General features: G+C 53.4%; 1 protein-coding gene across 1 annotated transcript in view; it reads left to right on the top strand.

The window, feature by feature from the left end:
- ANO8 (anoctamin 8) overlaps positions 1 to 16,251 on the top strand; it is a 42,163-nt gene extending 25,912 nt beyond the window's left edge. Inside the window, exons 8-17 of the mRNA XM_033136636.1 lie at positions 299 to 460; positions 1,645 to 1,797; positions 3,331 to 3,457; positions 4,400 to 4,455; positions 5,333 to 5,407; positions 9,030 to 9,794; positions 11,498 to 11,689; positions 13,029 to 13,160; positions 13,657 to 13,767; positions 15,517 to 16,251. Coding sequence (XP_032992527.1) covers positions 299 to 460; positions 1,645 to 1,797; positions 3,331 to 3,457; positions 4,400 to 4,455; positions 5,333 to 5,407; positions 9,030 to 9,794; positions 11,498 to 11,689; positions 13,029 to 13,160; positions 13,657 to 13,767; positions 15,517 to 16,206 — 2,463 coding nt within the window. The 3' untranslated portion in view covers positions 16,207 to 16,251. The remainder of the gene's footprint in view (positions 1 to 298; positions 461 to 1,644; positions 1,798 to 3,330; positions 3,458 to 4,399; positions 4,456 to 5,332; positions 5,408 to 9,029; positions 9,795 to 11,497; positions 11,690 to 13,028; positions 13,161 to 13,656; positions 13,768 to 15,516) is intronic.
- Positions 16,252 to 16,460: the final 209 nt, after the last annotated feature.

The raw sequence follows: 16,460 nt of genomic DNA, 5'->3' as shown, positions 1-16,460 counted from the left end.
TTGGGGCCCCCCCCAAGAGAGTGGGGCCCTAAGATGTAGTTTGTTTAGCTTATACCCGGGGTGGGGGCAGGACTCAGGCCACTGGGAGCCGCTGAAACGCTCGGCGGAACTGGGAGTTCAGGTCTCCGCCCCAGGCAGGTTGCAATGAGCCTACCTGCTCCCCAAGTTCTTCGGCCTGTTGAGATTGGGGGGGGGACGGGACAGGACATTCTGGCTCGCCCTCTGGGAGCTCGGCAAGGGACGGCGAAACACCAGATCCATGCCACGCCGACTTTATTCCATGTTATTCCCCCACCAGACCAGCCGGGACGTCTGCTGTGTTATCTTCGCCATCTTCAACGTGATCTGGTCCACCCTGTTCCTGGAGGAGTGGAAGCGGCGGGGGGCCGAGTTTGCCTACAAGTGGGGCACCCTGGACACGCCGGCGGAGTCCATCGAGGAGCCGCGGCCGCAGTTCCGGGTCAGTGGCGGCGGTGCCGCTGGATCCAGCCCTGGGAACTGGGGCAGGGGAGAAAACGTTGTGGGGAGGCCCAGACCACCCTCTCCCTCCCTTAAGAGAGAGGGTGTGGCCTAAGGAGTCCGCCGAGGGCCAGATGGAAAGGCTCTGGGGGGCCGCATTCACCCCTCTGCTCCTGAGGTTCCTAAGGAGACCCTCCCGTGCCAGATAGAAAGGATTCGGGGGCCACAATCACCCCTCTGCTCCTGAGTCTTCTAAGGGAGCCCTCCAGGGCCAGATAGAAAGGCTCTGGGGGCCGCATTCACACCTCTGTTCCTGAGGTTCCTAAGGAGACTTCCCAGGGCCAGATAGAAAGGCTCTGGGGGCCGTATTCACACCTCTGTTCCTGAGGTTCCTAAGGAGACCCCCCCAGGGCCAGATAGAAAGGCTTCAGGGGCCGCAATCACCCCTCTGCTCCTGGGGTTCCTAAGGAGACCCTCAAGGGCCAGATAGAAAGGCTCTGGGGGCCGTATTCACACCTCTGTTCCTGAGGTTCCTAAGGAGACCTCCCAGGGCCAGATAGAAAGGCTTTGGGGGCCGCAATCACCCCTCTGCTCCTGAGTCTGCTAAGGAAACCCTCCAGGGCCAGATCGAAAGGCTCTGGGGGCCGCATTCACCCCTCTGCTCCTGAAGTTCCCAAGGAGACCCTCCAGGGCCAGATGGAAAGGCTCTGGGGGCCGCATTCACCCCTCTGCTCCTGAGTCTGCTAAGGAAACCCTCCAGGGCCAGATCGAAAGGCTCTGGGGGCCGCATTCACCCCTCTGCTCCTGAGGTTCCCAAGGAGACCCTCCAGGGCCAGATAGAAAGGCTTCGGGGGCCGCATTCACCCCTCTGCTCCTGAGGTTCCCAAGGAGACCCTCCAGGGCCAGATAGAAAGGCTTCGGGGGCCGCATTCACCCCTCTGCTCCTGAGGTTCCCAAGGAGACCCTCCAGGGCCAGATAGAAAGGCTTTGGGGGCCGCATTCACCCCTCTGCTCCTGAGGTTCCCAAGGAGACCCTCCAGGGCCAGATAGAAATGCTCTGGGGGCCCCATCCATCCCCCAGGGGCCTGAGCTCGCCCTGCTGCAAATGGGCCCACAACCTTCCCTAGCTCCGGGCAGGCAGCTCTCTGCGGCCGCCGCCTTGCTGACCCCTCTCCCCGCCTGCAGGGGGTGAAGCGCGTGAGCCCCGTCACCAACTCGGAGGAGTTCTACTACCCGCCTTGGAAGCGGCTGCTCTTCCAGTGCCTGGTGAGCCTGCCGGTCTGCCTCTTCTGCCTCTCTTTCGTCTTCCTCGCCATGCTGGGCTGTTTCGAGCTACAGGTGAGGGGGAAGGCCGGGCGTTTTCGGGGTGGAGGAAGTTTCCGCAGGAGGAAGTTGCTATGTAGGGAGTGGCCCAAGAGACAGGTCAAGGGGTCATCGTCATTATTAACTAAACAAGAAGTACCTGAATCCGTTTCGGTTTCTCTGGACAAATCTCTCAGCTTATTTATTTGCCCTCTGGATACAAACTTAACTTGTTCCGGGGGTTCACATGTACCCCAAAAAGTCCGCTTCTACCCATGCACGCACGGTGAAACCTGGAAGTATACACTTCCGGGTTTGCTGCGTTCAAAACCCGAAAGTTGCGTTACCTGGAGGTTAAATTTTTTTGCAAGCAATTTCCCCCAATTTAAGGTTACCAGGCCCTCAAGGGCCAGATACATTAGAAGACTCCTGCTTCTTGGGAGAAAAGCAATGACAAACCTAGACAGCATCTTAAAAAGCAGAGACACCACCTTGCCGACAAAGGTCCGTATAGTTAAAGCTATGGTTTTCCCAGTAGTGATGTATGGAAGTGAGAGCTGGACCATCAAGAAGGCTGATCGCCGAAGAATAGATGCTTTTGAATTATGGTGCTGGAGGAGACTCTTGAGAGTCCCAATGGACTGCAAGAAGATCAAACCTTTCCATTCTAAAGGAAATCAGCCCTGAGTTCTCACTGGAAGGACAGATCCTGAAGTTGAGGCTCCAGGACTTTGGCCACCTCATGAGAAGAGAAGACTCCCTGGAAAAGACCCTGAAGTTGGGAAAGATGGAGGGCGCAAGGAGAAGGGGACAACAGAGGATGAGATGGTTGGACAGTGTTCTCGAAGCTACCAACATGAGTCTGACCAAACTGCGGGAGGCAGTGGAAGATAGGAGTGCCTGGCGTGCTCTGGTCCATGGGGTCAGGAAGAGTCGGACACGACTGAACCACTAAACAACAAGGTTACCAGACATCCCCGTTTCCCGGGAACAATCACTGGATTTACAAGCCAATTCCCTGACAAAATCCATCTATTTAGTAGGAAGTTGAAAAGTGTCCCCGGATTCATTGAAAAAAAATAATCTGGTAACCTTACCCTAATATCAATGCAATTTTCCGACATCGTTTTCACGAATATGTGGGTTTGTGTGCCTGTGGAACCTCCAGCTATTTTTTTTAGTTTTAATTGAAACCAGCCCCTTATTCAAAACCAGGAGGGCTGGAAGCACGCATCGCAATAAAAGAAAGAACCATAGCTCAGCGGTGGAGCAGCTGCTTGGCATGCAGAATGCCTCAGGTTGAGTTCCTGACTTTTCCAGGTAGGGCTAGGAGGGACCCCTGCCTCTGAAATGATGGACAGCCGTTGCTGCCGGTCAGTGTGAGCAGCATTGAGCTAGACGGCACACGCTCTGCGAATCTCTTCCCCACCATCAGCCTGAGTTCCTGCACAAAAAGAGCTTGTCTTCCTGGTTTTGATTGGCATCTCCGAGCAGCGATTTTTTGGGAGGGGGGGACCCTCCTCATTGCCCTCCCTGCGCAAACCAGCGCTTTCTCTCTTCCCTCGCCAGGAATTTGTGCTGAGCATTAAGGAGCTGCCGCGCATCGTGCGTTTCCTGCCAAAAATCGTGCTGGCCGTCATCGTCACCGCCTGCGACGAAGTCTACAAGAAGATTGCCTACTGGCTGAACGACATGGGTGAATTCTTTGTGGGATCTGCCTGAGTTCTTCTTCCTTCCTTCCTTCCTTCCTTCCTTCCTTCCTTCCTTCCTTCCTTATTCCTTCCATCCTTATTCCTTCCTTCCTTCTTTCTTTCTTTCCCTCCCTCCCTCATCTTACTTTTTTCCCTTCCTTCCTTCCTTCCTTCTCTCCCTCCCTTATTCCTTCCTTCCTTCCTTCTCTCCCTCTCACCCTTCCTTCCTTCCTTCCTTCCTTCTCTCTCTCACCCTTCCTTCCTTCCTTCCTTCCTTCCTTCCTTCCTTCCTTCCTTCCTTCCCTCCCTCCCTCCCTCCCTCCCTCATCTTACTTTTCCTTCCTTCCTTCCTTCCTTCCTTCCTTCCTTCCTTCCTTCCTCCCCTCCCTCCCTCCCTCCCTCCCTCCCTCCTTCCTTCCATCCTTCCCTCCTTCTTTGAGATAGACATCCTAAACATGACATTTCAGGCTCAATGCTCAGATTTAGAGTGCAGAAATTTTTGACCAACTTTTATTTTATTTTATTTTTAAATGGTGCTGGGGTCCCAGGAAGCCTTTGCAGAGGGGAATCTTGCAGGGGAGCAAGATCACAGATCTGTAGCCTAGCTCCCCAGCTGCACCCCACGCCAGTTCCCCTGAAGACTGCCGTGCTTTCTTCCCATGGTTCCCTGACACCCTCTCTCCTCTCCTTGCAGAGAGCCAGTGTGGTGTAGTGGTTAAGAGCGGTAGACTTGTAATCTGGTGAACCGGGTTCGATTCCCCGCTCTTCCACATGCAGTTGCTGGGTGACCTTGGGCTAGTCACACTTCTCTGAAGTCTCTCAGCCCCACTCACCTCACATAATGTTTGTTGTGCGGGGAGGAAGGGAAAAGGAGAATGTGAGCCGCTTTGAGACTCCTTCGGGTAGTGATAAAGCGGGATATCAAATCCAAACTCCTCTCCTTGCAGAAAATTACCGCTTGCAGAGTGCCTACGAGAAACACCTCATCATCAAAATGGTCTTGGTGAGTTTGGGTTCCCCAGGTGCAACTGTTGGGCTGCCACATGTTTGTGGGAACGGTGGAGGGAGCCCCTGATCTGCATGCAGAAAGTATCAGCTTCAGTCCCCAGAGACCCCCCCTGGGAACCTGGAGAGCTGCTGCTGCCAGCACAGTGTTGGCAATACTGGCCTCGGTGGACCTGACGGTCCAGCTCCGGTGCGTCAAACTAGTGGGTTTGACGGTTTGTCGAGACAGGAACAGGAGCCTTGGAACCGGCTGGCTTCCCTGCGGGTGGGGGGGGCAGCTAGAAGTGGGCTGCGTTGTCCTACTTCACCTGTTGGACAACAGGTGGGGGAGAGAGCGGGGGAGAAAGAGCCTCGGTCCAGTATATCTGAAGGAGCGTCTCCACCCCCATCGTCCAGCCCGGACACAGAGCTCCAGCTCCGAGGGTCTTCTGTTGGTTCCCTCCCTGCGAGAAGCGAGGTTACAGTGAACCAGGCACAGGGCCTTCTCGGTGGTGGCGCCCACCCTGTGGAGCGAAAATGTCAAGGAAATAAACAGCTGTCTGACTTTTAGAAGACATCTGAAGGTAGCCCCGCTGAGGGAAGTTTGCAGAATCTATAATTACGCCTGTCAGGGCACAACAGGAGCGTCTCTCAGAGACTCCTCTCTAGCAAGTTTACAGGAAATGTGTCTATCTAGGAAAAACGTGAATGGTTGTTTTCGGCTGCCTGTTAAACACCCCACACTTACCGTAGCCCTCCAAGTTTGGAGGCAGGTTAACCGGGCACAGGCCCCAGGAGCTTGGGAAGTGCAGCGGTGTGTGTGTGTGTGTGTGTATGTATATATATATATATATATATAACATTTCCCCTCTCTCCTTTTCTCTCTTTGTCTCCAGTTTCAGTTTGTAAATTCATACCTAAGTCTTTTCTACATCGGATTCTACCTCAAAGACATGGACCGCCTCAAGGAGGTACGGGATTCGCGGGATATAAATAATAAAATTATTATTATTATTATTATTATTATTATTAGTATTAGTATTATGATGTCACACTGCCAGAAGCTGTGAGGGCCGGGGAAGGGGGTGGGAACCCCCACCCCACCCCCATTTCAGTTTCTCTGGCTTTCCTCACTTCGTTCCTCCTGGGTTCCATTTGCCACCTTCCCATTTCCGTCTGTGAATTTTAAGTTTTTGAAAAAGTCGTCACGAAAGCTAACCCTAATACTCACGTCCACATGTCCTGCAATCTGGCCCAAGCACTCGCAAGCCCGTTTGCCTAACAGAGCAGATTTGTGTGTGTGATTTGCACTGATATATACGTTTTTAATGAACACTCCCTCCCTGACTCCCCCCCCCCTTGTTGGAGAACTGAATTGCAAAATTCGGAGAAGTGCCAATTTCAAACTATCGCGGCATTTCGGTCCTTGTTTCGAGAAGAGGGAAACCCAGGTGGGTTGTGCAAATGGAACCAAATTTCTTCCGATCCCCTTAAAGGTAAAGGTACCCCTGTCTGTTAGATCCAGTCGCAGACAACTCTGGGGTTGCGGCTCTCATCTCGCTTTATTGGCCGAGGGAGCTGGCGTACAGCTTCCGGCTCATGTGGCCAGCAGGACTAAGCCGCTTCTGGCGAACCAGAGCCGCGCACGGAAACGCCGTTTACCCTCCCGCCAGAGTGGTACCCATTTATCTACTTGCACTTTGACGTGCTTTCAAACTGCTAGGTTGGCAGGAGCAGGGACCGAGCAGCGGGAGCTCACCCCGTCATTGCGGGGATTCGAACCGCCGACCTTCCGATCGGCAAGCCCTAGGCTCTGTGGTTTAGACCACAGCGCCACCTGCGTCCATTCCCTTAGCATCCGTCAACTCCTGGTTTTATCGCTGCTCCTCCGCCATGAGCGTTCCAGCTTTGTGCTCACTCCCCGGTGGATGCCAGCTTCGCAGAGCCAATGATGACACCAGAAACCCACTTTGGGGAGGTTGAAGAAAATGCACAGAGGGGGACATTATCGAAGGGCTACTAGCCACTATAGAGATGTCCTCCAACCACTGCTGGAGACAGTAAATGCCTCCGTTTCCCTGACATCAATTGCTTGAGGGGGAAATTGCTGCCATTGTCCTCAGGTCCCACTCGGGGGGGTTTCCCTTTGGGGGGGAGCATCTAGTTGACCGTGAGGACAAGAATCTGGCCTTAGATGGCTCCCCTTTGGCCTGATCTGGCTGCAGAACCCTTCTTGGTTTATTTCGGTTCCTGAACGGAGCCTCCACGGGCAGGGACAGTCTACCTTTGCCTGTGGGAATTGCCCCCTGGAACGTGAACCCGACGGGCGCCCATCAGCGTCTTAAAGAACCCAGCCGGCACATCCAACGTGGCAAGAGGGTTGCCTGCCACTTTGAACCCTTTGTCTTCCCATTTCATTTCATCATTTTTTTGGTTCGGTTATGATTTTGCATTTTCTCTCTCTCTCTCTCTCTCTGTCTTTCCCTCTGTCCGTCTGTCCGCCCTCCGCCTTCCTCAGCTCCTGCTCATCTTTTCCCTCTTCCAAAGCCTCGTGCGTCAGCTCAAAGACGCCCTCCTCCCCACCGTCATTCTCCAATTCCACCTCTGCCTCATCTCCTTTAAGGGCCTGCTGAGCTTCTGTTGGCAGCTGGCTGTCTCCAAAGTAGGAGCGCTGGGCGGGGGTCCAGGGCGGGGGGGAGCGGAAAAGGCAGAGGGATGGAGTGGGGAGCCTGGGAGGAAGACCTGATTTACGGGACGTACCTAGGGCCAAAGGGTTGACCGGTTCCATTCAAGACCCCGACAACGTCTGCCATGGGGGAGACATGGGCACCCGATCCCCTATCTAGGAGGCAGCTTAAAACTCGCTCCCACAGGAGGCAGCAATGCTCCCAAACCTGGATGGTTTGGAGGGAAAAAAACAAAATAAAAAATAAAAAAATTCCTTCCAGTAGCACCTTAGAGACCAACTAAGTTTGTTCTTGGTATGAGCATTCGTGTGCATCTGAAGAAGTGTGCATGCACACAAAAGCTCATACCAAGAAGAAGAAGAAGAAGAAGAGTTTGGATTTGATATCCCGCTTTTCACTACCCGAAGGAGTCTCAAAGCGGCTAACATTCTCCTTTCCCTTCCTCCCCCACAACAAACACTCTGTGAGATGAGTGGGGCTGAGAGACTTCAGAGAAGTGTGACTAGCCCAAGGTCACCCAGCAGCTGCATGTGGAGGAGTGGAGACGCGAACCCGGTTCCCCAGATTACGAGTCTACCGCTCTTAACCACTACACCACACTGGCTCTAACAAACTTAGTTGGTCTCTAAGGTGCTACTGGAAGGAATTTTTTTATTTTTTATTTTGTTTTGACAAGGGCAGACCAACACGGCTACCTACCTGGAACTGGGTTTGGAGGGAGTAAAGGTAAAGGGACCCCTGACCATTAGGTCCAGTCGCGGACGACTCTGGGGTTGCGGCGCTCATCTCGCTTTATTGGCCGAGGGAGCCGGCGTACAGCTTCCGGGTCATGTGGCCAGCATGACTAAGCCGCTTCTGGCAAACCAGAGCAGCACACGGAAACGCCGTTTACCTTCCCGCCGGAGCGGTACCTATTTATCTACTTGCACTTTGACGTGCTTTCGAACGGCTAGGTTGGCAGGAGCTGGGACCGAGCAACAGGAGCTCACCCCATCATTGCGGGGATTCGAACCGCCAACCTTCCGATCGGCAAGACCTAGGCTCTGTGTTTTAACCCACAGCGCCACCCGCGTCCCTCTCTTGGAGGGAGTAAATATCTCCAAATAGTTGCATGGTATCACAAGCGAGGAGAGAGAGGGCGTTGTTGTGTTCCCTTCTTGCTTTTAGGGTTCCCATTGGGAGGGTGGGGTTGGTTCATCTGGTTGGACTTACGTGGGCCCGACTCATCTGCCTCGGGGCTCTTCTTACGATTCCTAAACAGAGCCTCCATGGACAGAGCCAGTCTACCTTAGAACCACAGTGGGAGACGGATGTAGCGCTCACATCCTGGCTGGCCAGGAGGCTGGACTTATAGGGCCCCCCTTGGCCCAACTCAGCTGCCTCGGGGCTCTTCTTGCGATTCCTAAACAGAGCCTCCATGGACAGAGCCAGTCTACCTTAGAACCATAGTGGGAGACGGATGTAGCGCTCACATCCTGGCTGTACAGGAGGCTGGACTTATTGGTCCCCTTTGGCCCAACTCAGCTGCCTCGGGGCTCTCCTTACGATTCCTAAATAGAGCCTCCCTGGACAGCGCCAGTCTACCTTAGAACAACAGTGCGAGAAGGGCTGTAGCTCTCTAGCGACTTCCCTTTTTGGGGGGGGCATCTGCTTGGCCGCTTCTGAGGACAGGAGTCTGGGCTCAGTGGGCCTCCTTGGACCTGGCCCAGCTCCCGCTGCAGGGCTCCTCTTGAGAAAGAATCGTAGAGTTGGAAATGACCCCCCCCCCGATGGTCATTGAATCCAACCCCCTGCAGTGTAGGAATCTCAGCTCAAGCATCCGGGCCAGGTGGCCACCCAAGGAAGGACGTTCTCGAGGTTGTCCTTTCCCTGACCAGCCTCCTTCTTCTCACGTCCCTCCCACCAGATGCTGGCCACTCTGCTCATCACCCGCCAGTTCCTGCAGAACGTCAAGGAGGTCTCGCAGCCACACCTGTACAGCAAGTTCAAGCGCGGGGATCTGAGCGCCCAGAACCTCCGAGAGGCGGCCCAGACTCTCCTCCGCCTGCTGGCCCAAAAGTGCGTCCCGGCCAGGCCCCGCGGAACCCACCGCCGGGGCCCCCGGTACGGCGGGGACCCCCCGGCCGGCCACGGCCCGGAGGCGGCCGAGGGTCCGGAGGGGGCTCCCCACGGGGAGAAGAAATGCCTCAACGGTGGGTGCGGCGTCCCTGAGGAAGAGGACGAGGAGAGGAAAGACTCCGACTCGGAGGACGAGAGCATCATTGACTGCGGCCTGAAGCTGAAGAAGGTGAGCTTCATCGAGAAGGCCGACCGCAAGGCTGGTGACCTGAGTCTGGAGGAAGGGGCCAGCTTCCTGGAGGAAGGCAGCCCCACCATGGTGGAGAAAGGCATGGACCCGTCCTCCGTCTTCGAGCTGTGCGAGGATGACGACGAGAGTGACGGGGCCTCCGGGAGCCCCCTACGGGGACCCCCGGAAGCCAAGGAGCCGGCGGTGACCATGAGGGCCCGCAGGCCACGGGGCGCCAGGAACCCCCCGGAAGAGGGCGAGGAAGACGAGGAGGGAGAGGAAGGGCGGAAGCCCAGCAGGAGCTCCTGGATCGATCCGCCGGAGGAGGTCTTCGCCGCCCAGCTGGCCCAGGCCGAGGTGGAGAGTTGCATGAAGAAATATGAGGTGAGGGAGCTGGCATTCGGGGCAGCGCAAAAGAGGTGGAAAGGAAGGCACATCGGGGTGAAGGGGGGACAAGGAAGTGGCTGGGGACCTCAGGGATGAACGAGAGATAATAAGCAAAGGTAGTTAGGCATGGAGTATCCTCTCCTCCCCCAGTAGCCTCAGAAGGGGGCCGGTCCATTGTCCCTCAGACCTTGTGGGGGGCCGGACTATATTCTTTTTTGGGGGGGGTGAACAAATTCCTATGCCCCACAAATAACCCAGATACGCATTTTAAATAAAAGGACACATTCTGCTCATGTAAAAACACGCTGATTCCCGGACTGTCTGCGGGCCGGATTGAGAAGGCGATTGGGCTGGATCCGGCCCCCGGGCCTTTAGTTTGCCTACCCGTGGGCAAGAAGAACAAAGAGTTCGTATCTTATGGCTTTTTATTCAGTTGCAAGACAAAAGATGCCATGTCTCCACGCATAGGTGACGTTGAGTGCCTCCTCTTCCGTCTCCCACAACATCCTGGGAACCTACGGGAAGTTGCAGGAGTCACATCCCTTCGCATTCTCTGTTATTGAATGCGAAGGGACCGGCGAGCCCTCGGACTAGGAGCGTGTCCCCGATTCTCCAGGGAGGTCACTGCTGTCTGGTCCCTAACTCCCTCCTCCTCCTCCTCCTCCTCCACTATCTCATAACTAGGCAATTCCTCATTCAGCTGTACACATCCCTGTCTCCCTCTCCTCTTGAAACGGCTGGAGAGAGAGAGGACAAAACTTCCCTCCTCCTCCTCCTCCTCTTCTGAGAGGAGCCGGTCAGATTGAGGGCTCCTTTCCCATTCCTCCTGTTCAGTCCAGTCCCTGACATTTGTATACCTGAAGGAGTGTCTCCACCCCCATCGTTCTGCCCGGACACTGAGGTCCAGCTCCGAGGGCCTTCTGGTGGTTCCCTCCCTGCGAGAAGCAACGTTGCAGGGAACCAGGCAGAGGGCCTTCTCGGTGGTGGCGCCCGCCCTGCGAAACGCCCTCCCATCAGATGTCAAGGAGATAAACAACTATCTGACTTTTAGAAGACATCTGAAGGCAACCGTGTTTAGGGACGTTTTTAATATCTTATGTTTTATCGTTTTTTAAATTATTATCATTAATTCTGTTGGGAGCCGCCCAGAGTGGCTGGGGAAACCCAGCCAGATTGGGGGGTATAAATAAACAACAACAACAATAATAATTAATATTATTACAGTGGTACCCCGCGTTACGTGCACGGTCCGTTCCGGGTGGCGCCACGTAACCCGGGCGTACGTAACGTGAACGAACAAAAAAGTAAAAGTAAAAACCCGGAGGTTCACGGGTTTTTGCGCTTCTGCGCATGCGCAAAGTGCGCAGAACGCTTGTGCGCACCCGCGCATCACAGGAGCTCCATGGAGGACTTCCGGGTCGCGGAGGTGCGTAACTCGAATGTACACAAGGAATGGCTGTATTACATATCTAGCTGCGTCCTCCTCGGATGAGGCCAGCTGAAATGAAGGAGTAATCATCAATGTAATAACATTGTTGTTCTTCTCTCTTGCACACAAATCCCCTCCTTCCCTTTCTCTCTCTCTCTCTCTCTCTCTCTCTCTCTCTCTCTCTCTCTCTCTCTCTCTCACACACACACACACACCCTTTTCTCTTTCTCCCTCCCCCTGCCCCGTGCTCCCCCCACTCCCCTGCCCCAAGGACACTTTCCAAGACTACCAGGAGATGTTCATCCAGTTTGGATATGTGGTCCTCTTCTCGTCCGCCTTCCCCCTGGCCGCCACGTGCGCCCTGATCAACAACATCATCGAGATCCGGAGCGACGCCTTCAAACTCTGCACGGGCCTCCAACGCCCCTTTGGCCAGCGGGTGGAGAGCATCGGGGAGTGGCAGGTGAGGTAGATGGCCTCTAGACCTGGAGGCTCCATTTAGCTGCCGTAGCCATCCTTTAGGGCCTCACCTGACTCCCCGTGACTTCGCATTCACCTGTCGAACCCAAGGCTGCGTCCTGAGGCAGCAGTTTCTGTAAATTTATTATTCTTCCATGGGGCAAGTTGTTCTTTCCGTCTGTCCCAAATCTGTTACGACGGATGACCCTGAATTCCACTATTATTGGTGATCTCTCTCTCTCTTCCTCTGTCCACTTCCTCCACACTGGCCGTTGTTTTATAAAACTTTTTTTTCTCTGAAAGAGGTGAATTGCTTGGAATTCATGCTTTAACTTCACCCTGATACTGCTCATGGGCCTCGGCCACGTAGACCTGAAGGAGCGTCTCCACCCCCATCGTCCAGCCCAGACACGGAGGTCCAACTCCAAGAGCCTTCTAGCAGTTCCCTCCCTGCAAGAAGGGAGGTTACAGGGAACCAGGCAGAGGGCCTTCTCGGTGGTGGCGCCCTCCCTATGGAACGCCCTCCCATCAGATGTCAAGGAAATAAACAACTCTCTGACTTTTAGAAGACATCTGAAGGCTGCCCTGTTTAGGGAAGTTTTTAGTGTTTGACGTTTTATCGTGTTTTTAATATTCTGTTGGGTATTAACAAAGGTTATAACAAAAAAAGTTTTACAAAACAAAAATTATAATACAAAAAGTTTATACCACTCAATCATTCAAATTTACAGTTCCGTTCACTTCCCTTCTTTCTTATTATGTCTTCTCTATATCATACATCTATATTTCGCACATCAACTGCTTTTCCACCAATTTATTTTTCTTTTCTTTTCGGATTTCAATTGATTTTACAATCCCACTTTCCTTATTTCTTTACTATCCTCTTTCTGAAATATCTTACACGCCATGCGTTATATGTCATCATTTACATCTTGCACACCTTATCTAGATATTCCATAAACTTTCCCCATTCTTTTCTGAACGTTTCTTCCCCCTTTGTTAATATCCAGAGAAAAAAATCAATAAAAATTATTTACAAAAAATAATAATAATATTCTGTTGGGATCCGGCCAGAGTGGCTGGGGAGGCCCGGCCAGATGAGCGGGGTATAAGTTAAAACAATAAAAATAGAAATCCGAAACAAACAAAACAGTCCCTGACTTCAGGTTTATAACTCTTACACAAAGCCACGACACGAAAGGAAAACGGGTTGGGTGGGAGGAGGAAAGAAGCAATCTCAGCAGCAAGTTCTTAGCTACAAAGCTGTTCTGGTAATCAGCTGGGGCGCTGCCAAAAATTGCTAGTCTCTTTCAGGAAAATGTCCTTCTTTCCCCCCCCTGCAGAAGGTGATGGAAGCCATGGGTGTCCTAGCCATCGTGGTGAACTGCTACTTGATTGGTCAGTGTGGGCAACTGCAACGCCTCTTCCCCTGGCTCAGCCCGGAGGGGGCCATCATATCCGTGGTGGTGCTGGAGGTAACACCCTTTTCTGCCGTACACACAAATACCCAACTCTGTTCTCCTCCTTCGGACTGCGATCCCAAGCTGAAATACCCTAGTTCTGCAACAGGAAAGTCGCAGGTCCGTCCACTAAGATCTGCCTTTCTGCTTGGGCCCTGCTTGAGCAGAACGCCGAAGTTGTGGTTTCGTGCTAACCGCGGTTTGCTGAGCGAACCACGGATCGAGCAAAGAAACCAACGGTGTGCTCCTTGTGTGGCTCTTGCCTTTGCACCCCAGCTCAGCGAGCATCATGGGTGGTGCTGCCGAACAAATGACCATTCAGCGAGGCCGCCGGGTTCTGACACGGCAGCAAACCATGGTTTTAAAAAGCCATGGTTCGTAAGATTCCGGCAAACCACGGTTTCGCATGGGGAGGTGTTGGGAAGGCCAGACCATAGCAACAATGGCCTTGTCCTGTGCCAAGGGAGCTGGAAGCCTCAGCCCTTCTCACCCCACTGCTTTCTCCCCATAGCATTTTGCCCTCCTGCTCAAGTACGTCATCCAAGTGGCTATCCCGGACATCCCCGGCTGGGTCGCGGAGGAAATGGCAAAACTCGAGTACCAGCGGCGAGAGGCATTTAAGGTGAGTGTGGCCCAGACACACGCAGTTACTCAGGAATGAGCTCTGTTGACCCCGGCGATGGATTTGAACATGTTGCAGGCCTATTTTACAAGGTCGGCATAAGGGTAAATTCCGAATCCTGACAAGACAGAAGTACTGTTTTTGGGGGACAGGGGGTGGGCGGGTGTGGAGGACTCTCTGGTCCTGAATGGGGTAACTGTGCCCCTGAAGGACCGGGTGTGCAGCTTGGGAGTCATTTTGGACCCACAGCTGTCCATGGAGGCGCAGGTCAATTCTGCGTCCAGGGCAGCTGTCTAACAGCTCCATCAGAGACCCTACCTGCCTGTGGACTGTTTCGCCAGAGTGGTCCATGCTCTGGTTATCTCCTGCATGGACTACTGCAATGCAGTCTCCGTGGGGCTACCTTTTCAGGTGACCCCAAAATGGCAACTAATCCAGAATGCGGCACCTAGACTGGTGATTGGGAGCGGCCGCCGAGACCACATAACACCGGTCCTGAAAGACCTACATTGGCTCCCAGGACGTTTCCAAGCACAATTCCAAGTGTTGGTGCTGACATTTCAAGCCCTAAACGGCCTCAGCCCAGTATACCTGAAGGAGCGTCTCCACCCCCCATTGTCCAGCCCGGACACGGAGGTCCAGCTCCAAGGGCCTTGTGGCAGTTCCCTCACTGCGAGATGTGAGGTTACAGGGAACCAGGCAGAGGGCCTTCTCGGTGGTGGCACCCTCCCATCAGATGTCAAGGAAATAAACAACTATCTGACTTTTAGAAGACATCTGAAGGCAGCCCTGTTTAGGGAAGGTTTTAACGTTTGACATTTTATCATGATTTTAATATTCTGTTGGGAGACGCCCAGAGTGCCTGTTTTCGTTTGGACCCTATCTGTGAGGCTGAGAGGGGCGGTCTTGTCGTCTGGGCAGCCCAGGACCTCCAGACACATGGCCCAGGCTTGCACCCCGGGGAAAGGTCCAAATATCTCCAGGCATCAACATCTCTAGATGGTGGAGATGTCAGGCTCCATCTTGGCCCCCGGGCATCTTCACTTGGTCGCTAGTGGTCGAAAGCCGGGTGCAAAATGCGCCTGGCGCCTGGCTAATTTCAAACACTGCTGAGGAAGTTTGAGCGGGAGAGGAGAGAGAGAGAGAGAACGAAATAAGATATTAAATCAGAGTGAGTTAAGAGATAAAAAGAAGGAAATAAAAAAGCTTATAACTGTGCAAAAAACTTAGGTAAAAATAACAGATACAGCAATACTAATTGGGAGTCTTTTTATTTAACAACAAGAATGTTTTAAACTTTGGAAAATATGTTAATTTTTTCTTTTGTCCTGTTTGGTTTTGCTTTTTGTAATTTTTGTAAAAATAATAATAATTGTTCTTTCTTTTTTTTAATAGAAATTTATTGGTTTTTCAAACAAAATAACAAACATATAAAAACAATACATACATGCTACAGAAATATAAACACACACACACAAAAAAAAAACATAAAACACCAATTTCACTATCTTAATCTTATTTCAAATCCTATTCAAGGGACTTCCCCCGTTCTCTCTTCTGCGTTCAATTCTAATTTATTTTGTTCTTTCGGCTTTCTTTTTTCTTTATAGTCTGTCAACTTTATTGTTGTGTTTGTTAAATGTGTGAATTGTGTGAATGTTTTAAAAAAAATAAAAATTTTAAAGTTTTAAAAGAGAGAGAGAGAGAGAAGGAAACCAGAAACATGACTCTGTGGTGTTCCTTCCGCAGAAGCACGAGCGGCAGGCCCAGCACCACTTCCAGCAGCAGCAGCGGCGCAAGCGAGAGGAGGAGGAACGCCAACGCCACGCCGAATACCACGCCCGCAAGGAACGGGAGAGCGGGCGGGAGGAGGGCAAGTCGGACGGAGGAGGGGGCCCCGATGCCGGCCACGAGAAGAGCCAGCCCAAAGGGAAGGGCCCAGGGGGCTCGGGCCACGGCTCGGAGAAGCCCAAGAGGCCCAGCTCTCTACTGGCCACCAACAACGTCATGAAACTGAAGCAAATCATCCCTTTGCAGGGGAAGTTCCTGTCCGGGGGCACGGGGGGCGGGGGCGGCACGTCGGGGGCACGCTCTCCGCAGTCCCCCACCGGCACAGACAACAAACTGCCCGGCTTCCTCAGCTTCAAGTTCCTCAAATCCCCGGAGACCAAGCGGGAGGCCGGCACCGAAAAGGTCCAGTCGCCCACCAAGCCTTTCAACCCGAGCAAACTGTTCAACTTCAGCAAGTCGGAAGGGGGCAACGGGGCAGCCCCCCCTCTTCCGCAGCATCAGCTGCAGCAGCCACGGCCCGGGACCTCGGGGGACGAGAAACCCGCAGCTCAGAGATCGCACCTCAACGGGATGGTGGACGATGAGGCCGACGAGGATCCGGAGATCCGAACGGTGGTGGAGGACGAGGGTCCGGGCCACAAACTCTAACCGTCCCCCCACCTCCGGGCGAGGGCTGGGGGGGGGGGAGAGAGAGAGAGAGAGAGCAGGGCAGGAAAGAAAGGAGGAATTGGGTCGCTGGTCAGTTCTTCAAGCAGATTTGGGGAAGGCGAGGCCTTCGAGAGTGTCCACCCTTTGGCCGTGGGTGGTAGCAATTCGGGGAGGTGGAGAGATTGGATTTGGCAGCTTGCTGTGTTCGCGGCCTGAAAAGGAGAGGTGAAAGGTTGCCCCTTCCCCAAATATCT

The sequence above is a fragment of the Lacerta agilis genome, chromosome 18 (assembly GCF_009819535.1).
Source record: "Lacerta agilis isolate rLacAgi1 chromosome 18, rLacAgi1.pri, whole genome shotgun sequence".
In the NCBI taxonomy this organism is placed as follows: Eukaryota; Metazoa; Chordata; class Lepidosauria; order Squamata; family Lacertidae; genus Lacerta; species Lacerta agilis.
The sequence above is the reverse complement of the archived record's forward strand: the minus strand, read 5'-3'. Positions and strand labels throughout refer to the sequence as shown.